This window comes from Trichechus manatus, unplaced genomic scaffold (genome assembly GCF_000243295.1).
Source record: "Trichechus manatus latirostris isolate Lorelei unplaced genomic scaffold, TriManLat1.0 scaffold00088, whole genome shotgun sequence".
In the NCBI taxonomy this organism is placed as follows: Eukaryota; Metazoa; Chordata; class Mammalia; order Sirenia; family Trichechidae; genus Trichechus; species Trichechus manatus.
The window spans coordinates 1,930,669-1,944,744 of record NW_004444024.1 but is presented as its reverse complement, the minus strand read 5'-3'; the positions used below and the strand labels follow the sequence as shown (position 1 = coordinate 1,944,744).

General features: G+C 35.9%; 1 protein-coding gene across 3 annotated transcripts in view; it reads left to right on the top strand.

Moving 5' to 3' along the window:
* Positions 1–14,076, top strand: part of FCHSD2 (FCH and double SH3 domains 2) — a 290,391-nt gene that overhangs the window by 38,138 nt on the left and 238,177 nt on the right. The window contains exon 3 of one of the 3 annotated variants that reach the window (XM_004381944.2): positions 3,595–3,640. In XM_004381944.2, the coding sequence (XP_004382001.1) occupies positions 3,595–3,640 (46 nt within the window). Of the gene's footprint in view, positions 1–3,223; positions 3,641–14,076 lie in introns of those variants that run through there. The other 2 variants (XM_023736536.1, XM_023736537.1) reach the window with 2 other exon arrangements.

Here is a 14,076-nt window from a genome sequence, read left to right as displayed (position 1 = left end):
GCGCTGTACTCATGGGTAATATCCTTTATTTTGTGTGCGAATCTGTTATTTTGCTAAAACATGATCTCAGGATAGTTTCAGTTTAAGGTTTAAAGAGTATCTCAGGGCGATAGTCTCAGTGATTCCTCTAGTCTCAACTGGTCCAGTAAGTCTGGACTTTTTAAGAAGTTGAGTTCTGTTCCATGTTTTTCTTGCTTTCTGTCAGGGTCTACCTATAGTGGCCCTGATCATAATGGTTGGTAGTGGTAGCAAGGCACCATCTAGTTCTGGTCAACATAATGTTTTTAAGATTCATAAACGTTGTGTGCATCAGTAGTTCATCTGTTTTCATTGCTGAGTAGTATTCCACTGTATGAATAGATCATAGTTTATCCATTGTCTCATTGATGGATACTTGGACCGTTTCCTGTTTTTTGCTATTGTGAATAAAGGTGTTGTGAACATTTTTGTAGAATTGTTTTTGTGGTCATTATGTTTTTATTTCTCTAGATAAATACCTAGTCTTAGAATTGCTTTGCCAGGGTTAGAGGTATGCTTAGTTAACATAAGAAATGCTAGACCTTTTTCCAAAGTGGTTGTACCACTTTATATTCCTATCAACAACATGTTAGGGTTCTGTTGCTCTATATCCTCACTGATATTTAGAGTTATCAGTTGTTTTTTTTTTTTAAAATTTAGCCATTCTGGTGGATATAGCTATCTTCCTTTATAACATTCATCATTATGATTATTGATACTCCATTTTTACCACCACAATTATAGTTTAAACAGTCTTAGGTGTTCTGCCTATTCTGGTGATGAACTTAAACTGGTTCATTACAGAGTTGGGGAGTCCACCAAGACCACCCTCATTTCTAACAGTGTCTGCAAGTTTTGGGATCCCCAAAGTAACTTTCAGGTTCAATAATTCACTTGAAGGACTCTCAGAACTCACTGAAAGTTGTTATATTCATGTTTATGATTTATTACAGTGAAAGCATACAGAGTAAAATCAGCCAAGGGAACAGGTGTATAGGCTATGTTCCAGCTGTCGTATCCCAGTGGAATTGTATGGACAGTGCTTACTTCTCCTACAGTGATACGTGATAATACCAAACCAAACCTATTTCCATCCAGTTGATTACAACTCATAGCAACCCTGTAGGACAGAGTAGAACTGCCCCGTAGGGTTTCCGAGGAGTGGCTGGTGGATTCGAACTGCCAACCTTTTGGTTAGCAGCCCTAGCTCTTAATTAACCACTGCGCCACCAATGATAATATGTACAGAATATTGCCAGCCAGGGAACCCTACTTGACTCTTGGTGTCTAGAGTTTTTATTAGGGCTCAGTCACATAGGTATGGTTGACTGCCAATTAGCTGACCTTATTCTCCAGTTCCTACAGAAGTGAAACTGATACTGTGTGGCCCAAGCTCCCCCTCCCCCTATGAATCACATTGCTGGCATGGACTATCTAGTTTGGCCCAAGGCCCTCAGGTAAACAAACACATTTATCAGTCAGGACATTTCAGGGCCTTAGAAGTTTCTTCCAGGAGTCAAGGGCAAAGGCTAGACTTCTCTTTGGGCAGGGTTCATCATTTATTATGTACTCACATACACACTCCTTGGTTTTTAAAGCTCATATACAAAATGTTTGTGTTAACTGATATAATCTATGACCAAGGTCAAGAAACCTAACTGGTCCATATGAATACGTGTTGTGACCTTGGTTCTACCTGACTCAGGAACTAGCCTATTGAGCTATTTAATCCAAATTTACAGAGAGTCTGAAACTTTGCTGAGTCCCTGGGTGGTGTAAATGGTTAATGTGCTTGGCTGCTAACCAAAAGGTTGGAGGTTCCAGTTCACCCAGAGGTGCCTCAGGAGAAAGGCCTGGTAAATCTACTTCCAAAAAGATCAGCCATTGAAAACCCTGTGGAGCACAGTTCTACTCTGGCACATGTGGGGATGCCCTGAGTCGGAATCAACTTGTCATCAACTGGTTTATCTAGTTAAAAGAAAAATACTGTTGGAATAATAGCAGATTTATCTCAACCTCCCAGTCCTTGGTAAACACTAATCTACTTTCTGTCTCTATGGATTTTCTTATTCCGAACATTTCATACAAGTGGAATCGTACAATATGTGGTCATTTGTGTCTAACTTCTTTCACTTAATATTTTCAAGGTTCATCCATATTGTAGCAGGTATCAGTACTTTATTTATTTTTATGGCTGAACAATATTCCATTGTATGTATATACCATAGTTTATCCATTCATCAGTTGATGGACATTTGGGTTATTTCCACTTTTTGGCTATTATGAATAGTGCTGCTATGAACACTTATTTACAAGTTTTTGTGTGGACATATGTTTTAAATTCTCTTGGGCATATATTTAGGAGTGGAATTGTTGGGTCATATAGTGAGTGACTCTGTTTTACCTTTTGAGGAACTCTGAAAATATTTTCCAAAGCAGCTGTATCATTTTACATTCTTACCAGCAATGTATGAGAGTTCTAGTTGCTCCACATCCTTGCCAAAACTTGTTATTGTTTGTCTTTTTAATTATAGCATTCATTAGTATTTTAGTAAGAGGTTTTATGGGAAATCAATTTTGAATTTTGACAAATAACCTTTTCATTTTATATAGAGTTTATCAGAATTTTTTTCCCTCTGCTCTTGATATGGTGAATTATAATTAATAGATTTCTTTAATATAAGTTAATTTTGAGTAGTTGTCATTCTGATTTGTTTTCTTTGGAAGAGGAAATTACTTGTAGGCGTGTAACTGTTTTATAACAAGTATAATTGCCACTGAGAATATTTAAATTAGCTGACATGCTTGTTCAGAGTAAATAATTTTTTTTTCCTTGCAGGCTTCATTCTTGGATATCTTTATTTTCAGATAAGCTTAAAAGGGTCATAAATAAATAACTTTAATATTTACTTTTCTCATTCATAAAATATTAAAAATACCACCTCCCCCAAAATATATATTCATCTTCAGAATTTTTTAATGGTGTGAGTATGAACTAGTTCATTTTCATAAATACACTTTGCCTGAGTATTTACCAGCAGTATTAAAAAGACTAAGAAGAAAGGCCTGGTAATATACTTCTGAAAATTAGCCAGTGAAAACCCTATGGATCTTAACAGAGTATTGCCTGATACAGTGCTGAAAGAGAGCCACCTCAGGTTGGAAGCTACTCCAAATCAACAGTGGACTCAAACATACAACAATCGTGAAGATGGCACTGGACTGGGCATTGTTTCATTCTGTTACATGTAGCGTAGCCATGAGCTGGAACTCGACAGCAGCTAACAACCACAGGCACTTTTTAAGCACTTCATATATTTTAATTAACTAAACTTTATAATATTTCTGTGAGGTGGATACTGTTGTTATTGTCATTTTACCAAGGAGGAACTGAGACATAGAGATGTCATACAGGGTGGAGCTGGGCTTTGAACGTAGTCTGATTCCAGAGCTCAAGTTGTTAACAGTATTCCTAGGCACACATTACTGGTTAGTATTTATAGGTGTGTTGATAAATTTACATGAAATCTTTGTTATTATACTTTGCGTAATGAGTATTTTTTTGTTTGTTTTTAGGACATTCAGTCAGAAGAAGGCTGCTATTGAAAGAGAGTATGCACAGGTAAGCTTGGAAATGGAGGTCCTTACCCTGGCTGTACCTCTTTTCCTTGGCTGAAGGGCAGATATAGTTGTTACAGAGAAGCTTTGGTATTCCCACATCCTCCTTTTCTTCTAATTTCTGATTATATCTCTTTGTCTGATTTCCCTTTTGCTCCATTTGAATCTTCAGGTGAGGAGCTGAGTTGCTCCTTACTACAAAGAAGGTTATGAACCTTCTAGGAGAAATCAGTATTTATAATAATTTGTAGTGTATTTATAAGTACATTTTTTCATTCTCCTCTCTATGTCCCATTCGCCGCAGTTTTATGACAGGTTGATTTTTATTTTCTCTTTAGGGCCCTGTTGGTAGAGGGTGATATGCTTTCAATGGTGTGGAGCTATTTCTAGGGAAATTTAAGCATTTCCTCCTTTTATTTAATTAGAACCTTATTTGCTCCCAGATAGCTAATGTACCAGGAAAAAAATTATGTTGATACATCTTTTTTGTGGATGTGTAAGAATTAATAACTACTCTTCCTTGTTCAAAAACAATTTGACATAATTTGAAAATTTTGGCCCTTGTAAGCAGTTACTTTCTATGTGGAATAGTGTTCTAAAATTGTTTTTTCCCCCAAATTATGAAAGTAGCATTTGTAGCAAAATTTTAAAATATCAGAAAGCGTGGGAAGGAAAATAAATTTAACATCTAGTAAATGTTCTACATGATAATTGCTATTGCTGCTGCTGCTTTTATTCTTATAATTTAAGAGGTTGGAGTATGATTTTCTTTTTTTGTGTTTTGTCAGGTTTTGGATTTAGTTTTATTCTAATTACATTACAGTTGGGTAGTTTTCTGTTTTTATTTTACGTGGTAGTCTTACAAGGGAATTATCTATTCCTTGAAAGCTAACTAGAACTCATTGATTCATTAATTTAGGGAATAGTTACCGAGTGCCTATTGTGTATCAGGTGCTTTACGCAATGAGTAGCATCAGTTTTAATATTTGTGCTGTACTTTCTCTTCTATGCATTTATAATAAATATTAATAATGATAACTGTAATGATAACTAACTTTTATTGAATCCTTACATTGCGTCAGATACTTTATAAATATTTTACGTATGTTATCTGGTTTAATCCTCTCAATAACCCTGTGAAATAGAAAGTTATTATGCCCTTTACAGATATGTTTCCGTACATGTAAATATATAACATATGTATGTTTATATAGTTGGGATTTAGTCTTTGATCTGCTTTTAAAAATTTAATAAAAGTGAAAAGTTTTCTATGATATATTTTTCTGTAACATGATTTAAAGTTTTAATTATCAAATAAATAGGATATGTTCATGATAAAAATATAAAAATTATCAAATAAGTAGGATATGTTCATGATAAAATATAATTAAAAATATAAATATAATAGTACAGTAAATTGTATGAAACGTAGCGGTCCTCTGCCCCAATCCCAATCCCTTTCCTCAGAGAAAAGATTAAAAGCAGATGCCTATTTTGATTCTCCTGGTGATTATTTCCACATCTTTAAATAATGTGCTTATAACTGATTCTTAATTTATCAACTCTAGCCATTATTGCTTGATTACATCGTATAATAAACGAGAAATTAGCCTACTTAGCCATTCCTTACCAACCAGCTCTTTCCAATATAATGTCACTATTTTAGTGTCTTTGTTACTTTGGTAACTAATTTAAACTATATCTGTTGTTACTCAAATGTGTATATATATTATGTGTATAGATAGATACAGGTACACACACAGGTAGTCCTCTACTTAGGACATATTCGAGTTAAGAGGAGCCACACTTAGAATTGTCTGGGTTTTTTTTTTTTTTTTTTTTTTTGGGAACATCTTATTGGAGCCCTGGTGGCACAGTGGTTAAGAGCTCAGCTGCTAACCAAAAAGTTGGCAGTTTGAAACCACCAGCCACTCCTTGGAAACTCTTTGGAGTAGTTTACTCTGTCCTATAGGGTTGCTGTGAGTCAAAATCGACTCGATGGCAACGGGTTTGGTTTTTTTGGTATTGTTAGTAATATGTACTTTATTCAGTGTTGCAGCACGTAAAAGGACCATACAGACAACTCTCACTAATTTTCTGACTAGAAACACCATCCCCATTCTCAGGGATAATCCAGGACCTTCCACAAGTGGAGTTATTATGGCAACTGACAAAATGCCAACATTGTCCATTATTTTATGGATGTATTTTTTTTATGTGTGTCTGTATGTACTAAAATATACTTGTAAGTTTATATGTCATGTTTGCAACCCTGGAAGACAAATGAAGATCAGATTTATAGAGATACTGTTAATAAAAGGCCGTAATTATGAAAACAAACAACAACAAAAAAAAATGAGGTATTCAACTTAACATCAGAACTAACTTAAGACATAGTTGTTGGAATGGAACCCTGTCATAAATTGGGGACTACTTGTATGTTATATGTGTATGTTGTTTTGTTGTTGTGTGCCGTAGAGTTGATTTCAACTCATAGCGACCCCATGTGACAGTAGTGGCAGAGTAGAACTGCCCCATAGGGTTTCCAAGGCTGTAATCTTTATGGAAACAGACTGCAACATCTTTCTCCCATGAAGCAGCTGCTAGTGGGTTCAAACTGCTCACCTTCTGATTTGTCGCCAAGCGCTTGACCATTGCACTACCAGAGCTTCTTATATATGTATAAAACCAAAAAAAAAAAAAACCAAACCCATTGCCATGGAGTCGATTCCAACTCATAGCAACTCTATAGGACAGAATGGAACTGTCCCGCTGGATTTCCAGGAAGCAGCTGGTGGATTCAAACTGCTGAGCTTTTGGTTAACAGCTGAACTCTTAACCGCTGCACCACCAGGGCTCCTGTATATGTACGGGTATATGTATATGTGTGTATATATGTATGTATACAATACAATGTAGTTACATCTTACAGAGTAGTTAGTATTTACCTTTGAAAATTTTCTTTAAATGTTTATGAAATAGATTATATACCTGATTTTGTTTATACAATCCTATATTATAATATATGTAAACTATATAAGGTATCTAATGTATATTGTAAAATTTCATAGCGTAATCATATTCAGAAATTTAAATGTTCCAGGATTTGTCTATTTGGGGCAGTTGAGCACCTTTGTGATGATCCTGTTTGTTCACTCTTCTTGTTACTTATCATATTTGCCATTTAGATGATTTTTCTCAGGTCTTTCTCTTGAATGTTTCCCAATTAATTTTCAGTTTATTTCCTGAGTATATAGATAACATTATCCCTACCCTCTCGTTTGGTTGCCTGAACAGTGCTTCACTTCTTGTCAATCATAGGGAAACCCTTAAAATAATTGCCACATTCTTTCTATAGATTTTGCCAGTATGCACTGATGATTTCAGGTTTATTTACATTCCCTTTCCAAGGACGTACCCACATTGGATAGATAGTGTGTGGTCCGAGAGGACAGCTGCACTGTTTAAATTATTTCTTACTCTTTCGTTCTTTGGCTCAGCGTAGAACTGAAATTTTGGAGGGTTAAATTTTTTTATTGTGATGAAAATATACGTAAAAAACATACACCAGCACACCAATTTCTACATGTACAATTCAGTGACGTTGATTACATTGTTCAAGTTGTGCAACCATTCTTGCTGTGCCTTTCCAAATCAGTCCACCACCATTAACATAAACTCAGTGCCATGTAAGCAGAAACTCTCCTTTTCCGCCCGCTCTCCTACCCTTGGTAACCACTAATCATCTTTAGTCTCTGTATATTTGCTTATTTCATGTTAGTGAGATCATATAGTATTTGCCCTTTTGTGCCTGACTGACTTCGCTTAGCATGATGTTTTCAAAGTTCATCCATGTGTGGCACACATCAGAACTTCATTTCTCTTTATGGCTGAGTAATATTACATTGTGTGTATGTACCACATTTTGTTTATCCATTCATATATTGATGGACATTTTGGTTCCCACCTTTTGGCTATTTTGAAAAGTGCTGCAATGAACATCAGTGTACAGGTTTCTGTTTGCATTCCTGCCTTCACTTCTACTGGGTATATGTGTAGGATTGTGATTCTGGGTCGTATAATACAACAGTCCCTCCTTATCAGTGGGGAATACATTCCAAGACCACCTGTGGATGCCTGAAACCTCGGATAGTATCAAACCCTATATATACTATGATTTGTTCTGTACGTATATACCTATGATAAAGTTTAATTTATAAATTAGGCATGGTAAGAGATTAACAACAATAACTAATAATAAAATAGAACAGTTATAACGACATAGTATAATAAAAGTTCTGTGAATGATGGAGCGGGATGGCGTGAGATTTTATCATGCTACGTACTCATTTCAGCATTTTCGAACCGAAGTCGACCGTGGGTAACTGAAACCATGTAAAGTGAAACTGCAGATAAGGGGCGGCTACTGTAGTTTTAGGTTTAACTTTTAAGGAACTGCCAGACTTTCTCACAGCATTGGTACCATTTTTAATTCCCACCAGTAATAGATGAGGCTTCCAGTGTCTCTACATCCTCACCAACATTTGTTGTTTTCCCTTTTTTAGATCTTAGCCATCTTAGTGGGGGTAAGGTGATATCTCATTGTGGTTTTGATCCCCATCTCCCTAATTGCTAATGATGTTGAGCATCTTTTCATGTGCTTGCTGGCCATTTGTAAATCTTCTTTGGTGAAATGTCTGTTCATGTTCTTTGCCCATTTAGTTGATTGAGGTGTTTGTCTTTTTGTTTAAGTTGTGGGAGTTCTTTATACATTCTGGATATTAAACCCTTATCCAATATTTGGTTCCCCAAATTTTCTCCCAGTCTGTAAGTTGTTTCTTCACTTTGTTGCAGAAATTCTTTGTTGAACAGAAGTTTTTAGTTTTGATGAAGTTTATCTGTTTTGTCTTTTGTTGGTCATGCTTAGAAAGGAAACAGTTTTTACCTTTTTTCATCAGTTAGAAGTTGCCTTTTTTTTTTTTTTACATGTAAGTACCTTATCTATATTTAAGGATATGAAGTAGTATACTAATTTCTTTTATACAGTATTAAATCAAAGTAAAGACTTGTCAGTCTGAAAGACATCAAATTAATGATACTGGGCAAATTACTTGACTTTTCTTTTTCCTTTGATTTTGAAAGGGAAATGATAACCATTTTCCCCTCCCTCTTCCGGGCTAGTTCTGGAGACTAGATGCACTAATCAATATAAAAACGCTTCCCAGTCTATGTGTATGCATATAAGATGGTCTTCATTGTTTTTACTGTGTTAGTTTTCGTTATCTCTATGACTTGTAATCTATATCTTAGATAATAAATTTCCCTAGGTGGGAAGAAAGTGATGAACTAAATTTGGGGACCATAGACATTCCAAGCCCCATTACTCTGGGAAAGAGTATGAGGTGAGGTAATAGGAGGACCTTCTTGGCCTTGAGAAAGCACTGTAAATTTTGAGAGCATTTACTGGTTCACTAGAATGACTACTTGACCTTTTTATTAACCCAGATTTTTTAGCTACTCTTAAAATTTCGAAAAAAATACAAACATTACCCAGATTTTATAATAGAATTACATGCAATAGCATAATCTTTTTGGAAATTTTCTTATAGTCCAAGTTATTTAAAGTATATCTATTATAGGAATCAAGAGACAGTTATTACTTTGTCATAAGAGATGTACAAAATGAGTTTTCCATTGTATAAGCCAGCTTTGGATTTTGTAGGTTTTTTTTTTAATTGAGTTGAATTGAAATACAAAGAAACATTTTGGCCTAATGACATTTTTTTCTCTAACTTTTTATTTAGAAAAACTTCAGGTCTGCAGAAATGTTGTAAGATTATTATACTGAAGAACTGTATTCCCTTCCTCCATATTAGCTGATTACTAACATTTTGCCACATTTGTTTTATCTAGCTATACATTTGTTTTTAAATTTTATTTATTTTGTTGTTGTTGAGAATATACACAGCAAAAAATACTAGCTATACATTTTTTTTTAAGCTGGACCATTTGAAATTAAGCCGCAGCCATCGTGATACTTCACTTCTACATACTTCAGTTGGCATCTTCTGAGAACATTTTCCTAAATAACTACAATGTCATTATCACACCCAAGATAATTAGTAGTATTTCTATATTATTATCTAATATATGTGTTAAAAAGCAAAGACATCAGTCTGCGGACTAAGGTGTGCCTGACCCAAGCCATGGTATTTTCAGTTGCCTCATATGCATGTGACAGCTGGACAATGAATAAGGAAGACCGAAGAAGAATTGATGCCTTTGAATTATGATATTGGTGAAGAATATTGAATATACCATGGACTGCCAGAAGAGTAAACAAGTCTGTCTTGGGAAATGTACGGCCAGAGTTCTCCTTGGAAGCGAGGATGGCGAGACTTATCTCACGTACTTTGGACATGTTATCAGGAGGGACCAGTCCCTGGAGAAGGACATCATGCTTGGTAAGGTAGAAGGTCAAGGGAAAAGAGGAAGACCCTCAACAAGACAGATTGACACAGTGCCTGCAACAATGGGCTCAAGCATAGCAACAGTTGTAAGGATGGCATGGCACCAGGCACTGTTTTCTTCTGTTGAACATAGGGTCGCTATGAGTTGGAATGGACTTGATGGCAGCTAACAACAACATCACTCTAATATATAGCTTATATTCAGATTTTCCCATTTATTCCTAAAATGTCTTTATTCCCCCAAAATGTCTTTTATAGCAGTTTCTCTTCAATCCAGGGTCTGATAAGATTTACACATTGAATTTGGTAGCTATGACTCCTGTTTTTTGGTGTGGTTTTTTTTAAAGAATATTTCTTCCACTTTGTTTTGTTTTATATCACATTGATTTTTTTTACCCCCCTTAGCTTTAAAGAACAGAAATTTATTTTCTCACAGTTGTGGAGGCTAAAAGTCCAGATCAAGGTCTTCACCATGTCAGTCCCTTGCTTGTCAGTAGTCCCAGGCATTTCTTGGTTCCTTGACAATCCTCACGTGACATCTGTCTTCCCTAGTTTGTGTATACGTTATACATTTCTCTGTATCTATGCTGTTCTTTTTTTTTGTTTAATGAATTTTTTTTGAATATTTTATTGTGGTTTAGGTGATAGTTTACAGAGCAAAGTAGTTTCCCATTCAACAGTCTATACACAGCTTGTTTTGCAACATTGGCTGCTATTTCCTCAGTGTGTCAGCACTGTCCCCACTTCCTCCCTGGAGTCCCTGTTTATATTTGCCCAGCCTTCCTGCCTTCTAAACTTTGCTTTTGGGCAAATGCTGCCCTTTTGGTCTGGTATGGTTGATTGTTCTGAGGTATACCTTAGTCACAGGTGATATTGTTCACTTTATAGTCCTGTCTATTGTTTGACTGAAGGGCGGTCTCTGGGAGTGGTTTCAGTTTCAAGTTTTGAAGGGTCATGGTCTCGGGGGTACCACCAGTCTCTATCAGACTAGTAAGTCTGGTCTTTTTTATGAATTAGAATTTTGTTGTACATTTTTCTTCCACTCTGTCTGGGATCTTCTATTGTGATCCTGATTAGAGCAGTTGGAAGTGGTAGTTGGGCAACATCTAGTTCTTCTGGTCTCAGGCCAGTGGAAGCTAGGGTTCATGTGATCCATTAGTCCTTTGGACTAATTGTTTTCTTGAGACTTTGATTTTCTTCCCACTTTTTTGCTTCAGACGGGAAGGGACTAATAATTGTATTTTAGATGTCCGCTCACAAGCTTTTAAGACCCCAGTCACTACTCACCAAAGTAAGATGTAGAACATTGTCTTTATGGACTATGTTATGCCAGTTGACCTAGATATCCCCTGATGGTCCTGAGCCCTCAAGCCCAGTGACTCTGTCTCTCAAGGTGTTTGGTTATGGCTAAGAAGTTTTCATAACCGTGCCTGCTGTGTGCTCTACTATGTATATTCATGGATATATTTGCATCACATACAAATATGTATGTAGAGGTATCTTCTGCCAGACCTGTATATGCTCATGAATATACTCCCATACACCCTCCCACACCTGTTCAGCTTACGTATCTACTTATGTATCCACTCATAAATTACTGTTTGTTTTTACTGTTATTGCAGGATTATGTATGTAATAGTATTTACCGTTGTTGCCTTTTACTCTTGCGTACCTCTCGGTGTCTCCCTTTGCCTTGGTCATGTACTGATTTCCCCCATATTGTGTATTATCTTTCCCTTCACCAAAGTTAATACCTCTCTACTATCTAGTTAGTGATTTTCCCTCCCTCCCCCTCCCATCCCTGATAACCATCAAAGAAAGTTTCTTTCTGTGGGTAAACCTTTGCTTGAATTTTTATAATAGTGATCTCATACAGTATTGGTTCTTTTGTGTTGACTTACTTCGCTCAGCATCATGTCCTCCAGATTCGTCCATGTTGTGAAATATTCTGTGGCTGCATCGTTATTCTTTGATGTTGCATAGTATTCCATTGTGTGTACATACCACAGTTTGTTTATTCACACATCTGTTGATGGGCACTTAGGTTTTTTCCATCTTTTTGCTATTGTGAATAATGCTTCAGTGAACATGGGTGTGCGTGATGTCTCTTCTCATCAAGGCTCTTACTGCTCTAGGATGTATACCTACGAGTAGGGTTACTGGATCATATGGTATTTCTGTATAGATTTTTAAGGAAGCACCATGCCATTTTCCACAGTGGTTGTACCATTTTACATTCCCACCAGAAGTATGTAAGATTTCCAATCTCCCCACAACTTCATCAGTGTTTCTTGTTTTCTGTTATTTTTTTATCTGTGCCATTATAGTTGTTGTGAGATGGTGTCTCATTGTAGTTTTGATTTGCATCTCTCTAATGGCTAATGATTGTGAGCATCTCTTACTTGTTGGCCGCCTGAATGTCTTCTTTGGAGAACTGTTCTTTGCCCATGTTTTAATTGGGTTGTTTGTCTTTTTGTTGTTGAGGTGTTGAAGTTTTCTATAAATTTCAGAGATTAGTCCCTTGTCAGATATGTTATTGCCAAAAAGTTTCTCCCAGTGTGCAGATTCTCTCCTTATTCTTGGAGAAGTCTTTTGATGCACATAAGTATTTGATTTTTAGGAGGTCCCAGTCATCTAAGTTATCTTCTGCTATTTGTGCATTTTTAGTTATGTTTGTCTATTTATGCTATAGATTAGGGCCCCTAGGTTTGCCCTTATTTTTTCTTCCATAATCTTTATACTTTTAGGTTTTTCATTTAGTTATTTAATCCATCTTGAGTTAGTTTTTGTATATGATGTGAGGTATAGATCCTGTTTTATTTTTATGCAAATGTATATCCAGTTTTACCAGCACCATTTTTTAAAGAGACTGTGTCTTCCTCATTTGATGGATTTTGACCCTGGGTTGAAGATCAACTGTCCATAGGTGGATGGATTTCATTTTGTGTTCTCAATTCTATTCCATTGATCTAGTGTCTGTTGTTGTACTAGTAGAGGCTGTTTTGACTACTCTTCCTGTATAGTAGGTTCTGAGATCGGGGAGTGTGAGGCTTCCTACTTTGTTCTTCTGCTTTAGTAATGCTTGCTTATCCAGGACCTCTTTCCTTTCTATATAAAGTTGGTGATTAGTTCTTCCATCTCATTAAAGAAAATTGTTGAGATATGGATTGGGATTGCATTATATCTGTAGATCACTTTGGGTAGTATTGACATTTTCACAATGTTGAATCTCCCTATCCATGAGCAAGTTATGTTTTTCGTTTATGTAGGTCTCTTTGTTTCTTGCAGTAGTGTTTGTGGTTTTCTTCGTATAAGTATTTTATGTACCTTGTTAGATTTACTCCTAAGTGTTTTATCTTTTTAGGGACCATTGTAAATGGTATTGTTTTCCTCATTTATTTTTCGGAGTTCTCTTTGTTAGTGTAGAGGAATCTGACTGATTTTTATATGTTGATCTTATACCCGGCCTGTATGCTGAATCCTTCTATTAGTTCCATTCGCTTTCTTGTAGAATCTTTGGGATTTTCTGTGTGAAGGATCTTATCATCTGCAAATAGGGATAGTTTCACTTCTTCTTTACTGATTTGTATGTCCTTTATTTCCCTTTCTTGCCTTATTACTCTGGCTAGCACTTCCAGGATAATATTGAATAAGAGTGGTGATAATGGGCATCCTTGTCTGTTTCTGTTCTTAAGTGGAATTCTTTCAGTCTTGCTCCGTTGAGGATAATGTTGGCTGTTGGTTTTGAATAAATGCCCTTTATTATGTTGGGGAATTTTCGTTCTATTCCTATTTTGCTGGAAGTTTTTATCAGGAATAGGTGTTGGACTTGATCGAATACCTTTTCTGTGTCAACTGAGATGATCATGTGATTCTTTTTTTGTTTTAGTTATATGGTGGATTATATAGATTGATTTTCTAATGTTGAACTATCTTTGCATACCTGCTATGAATCCCACTTGGTCATGGT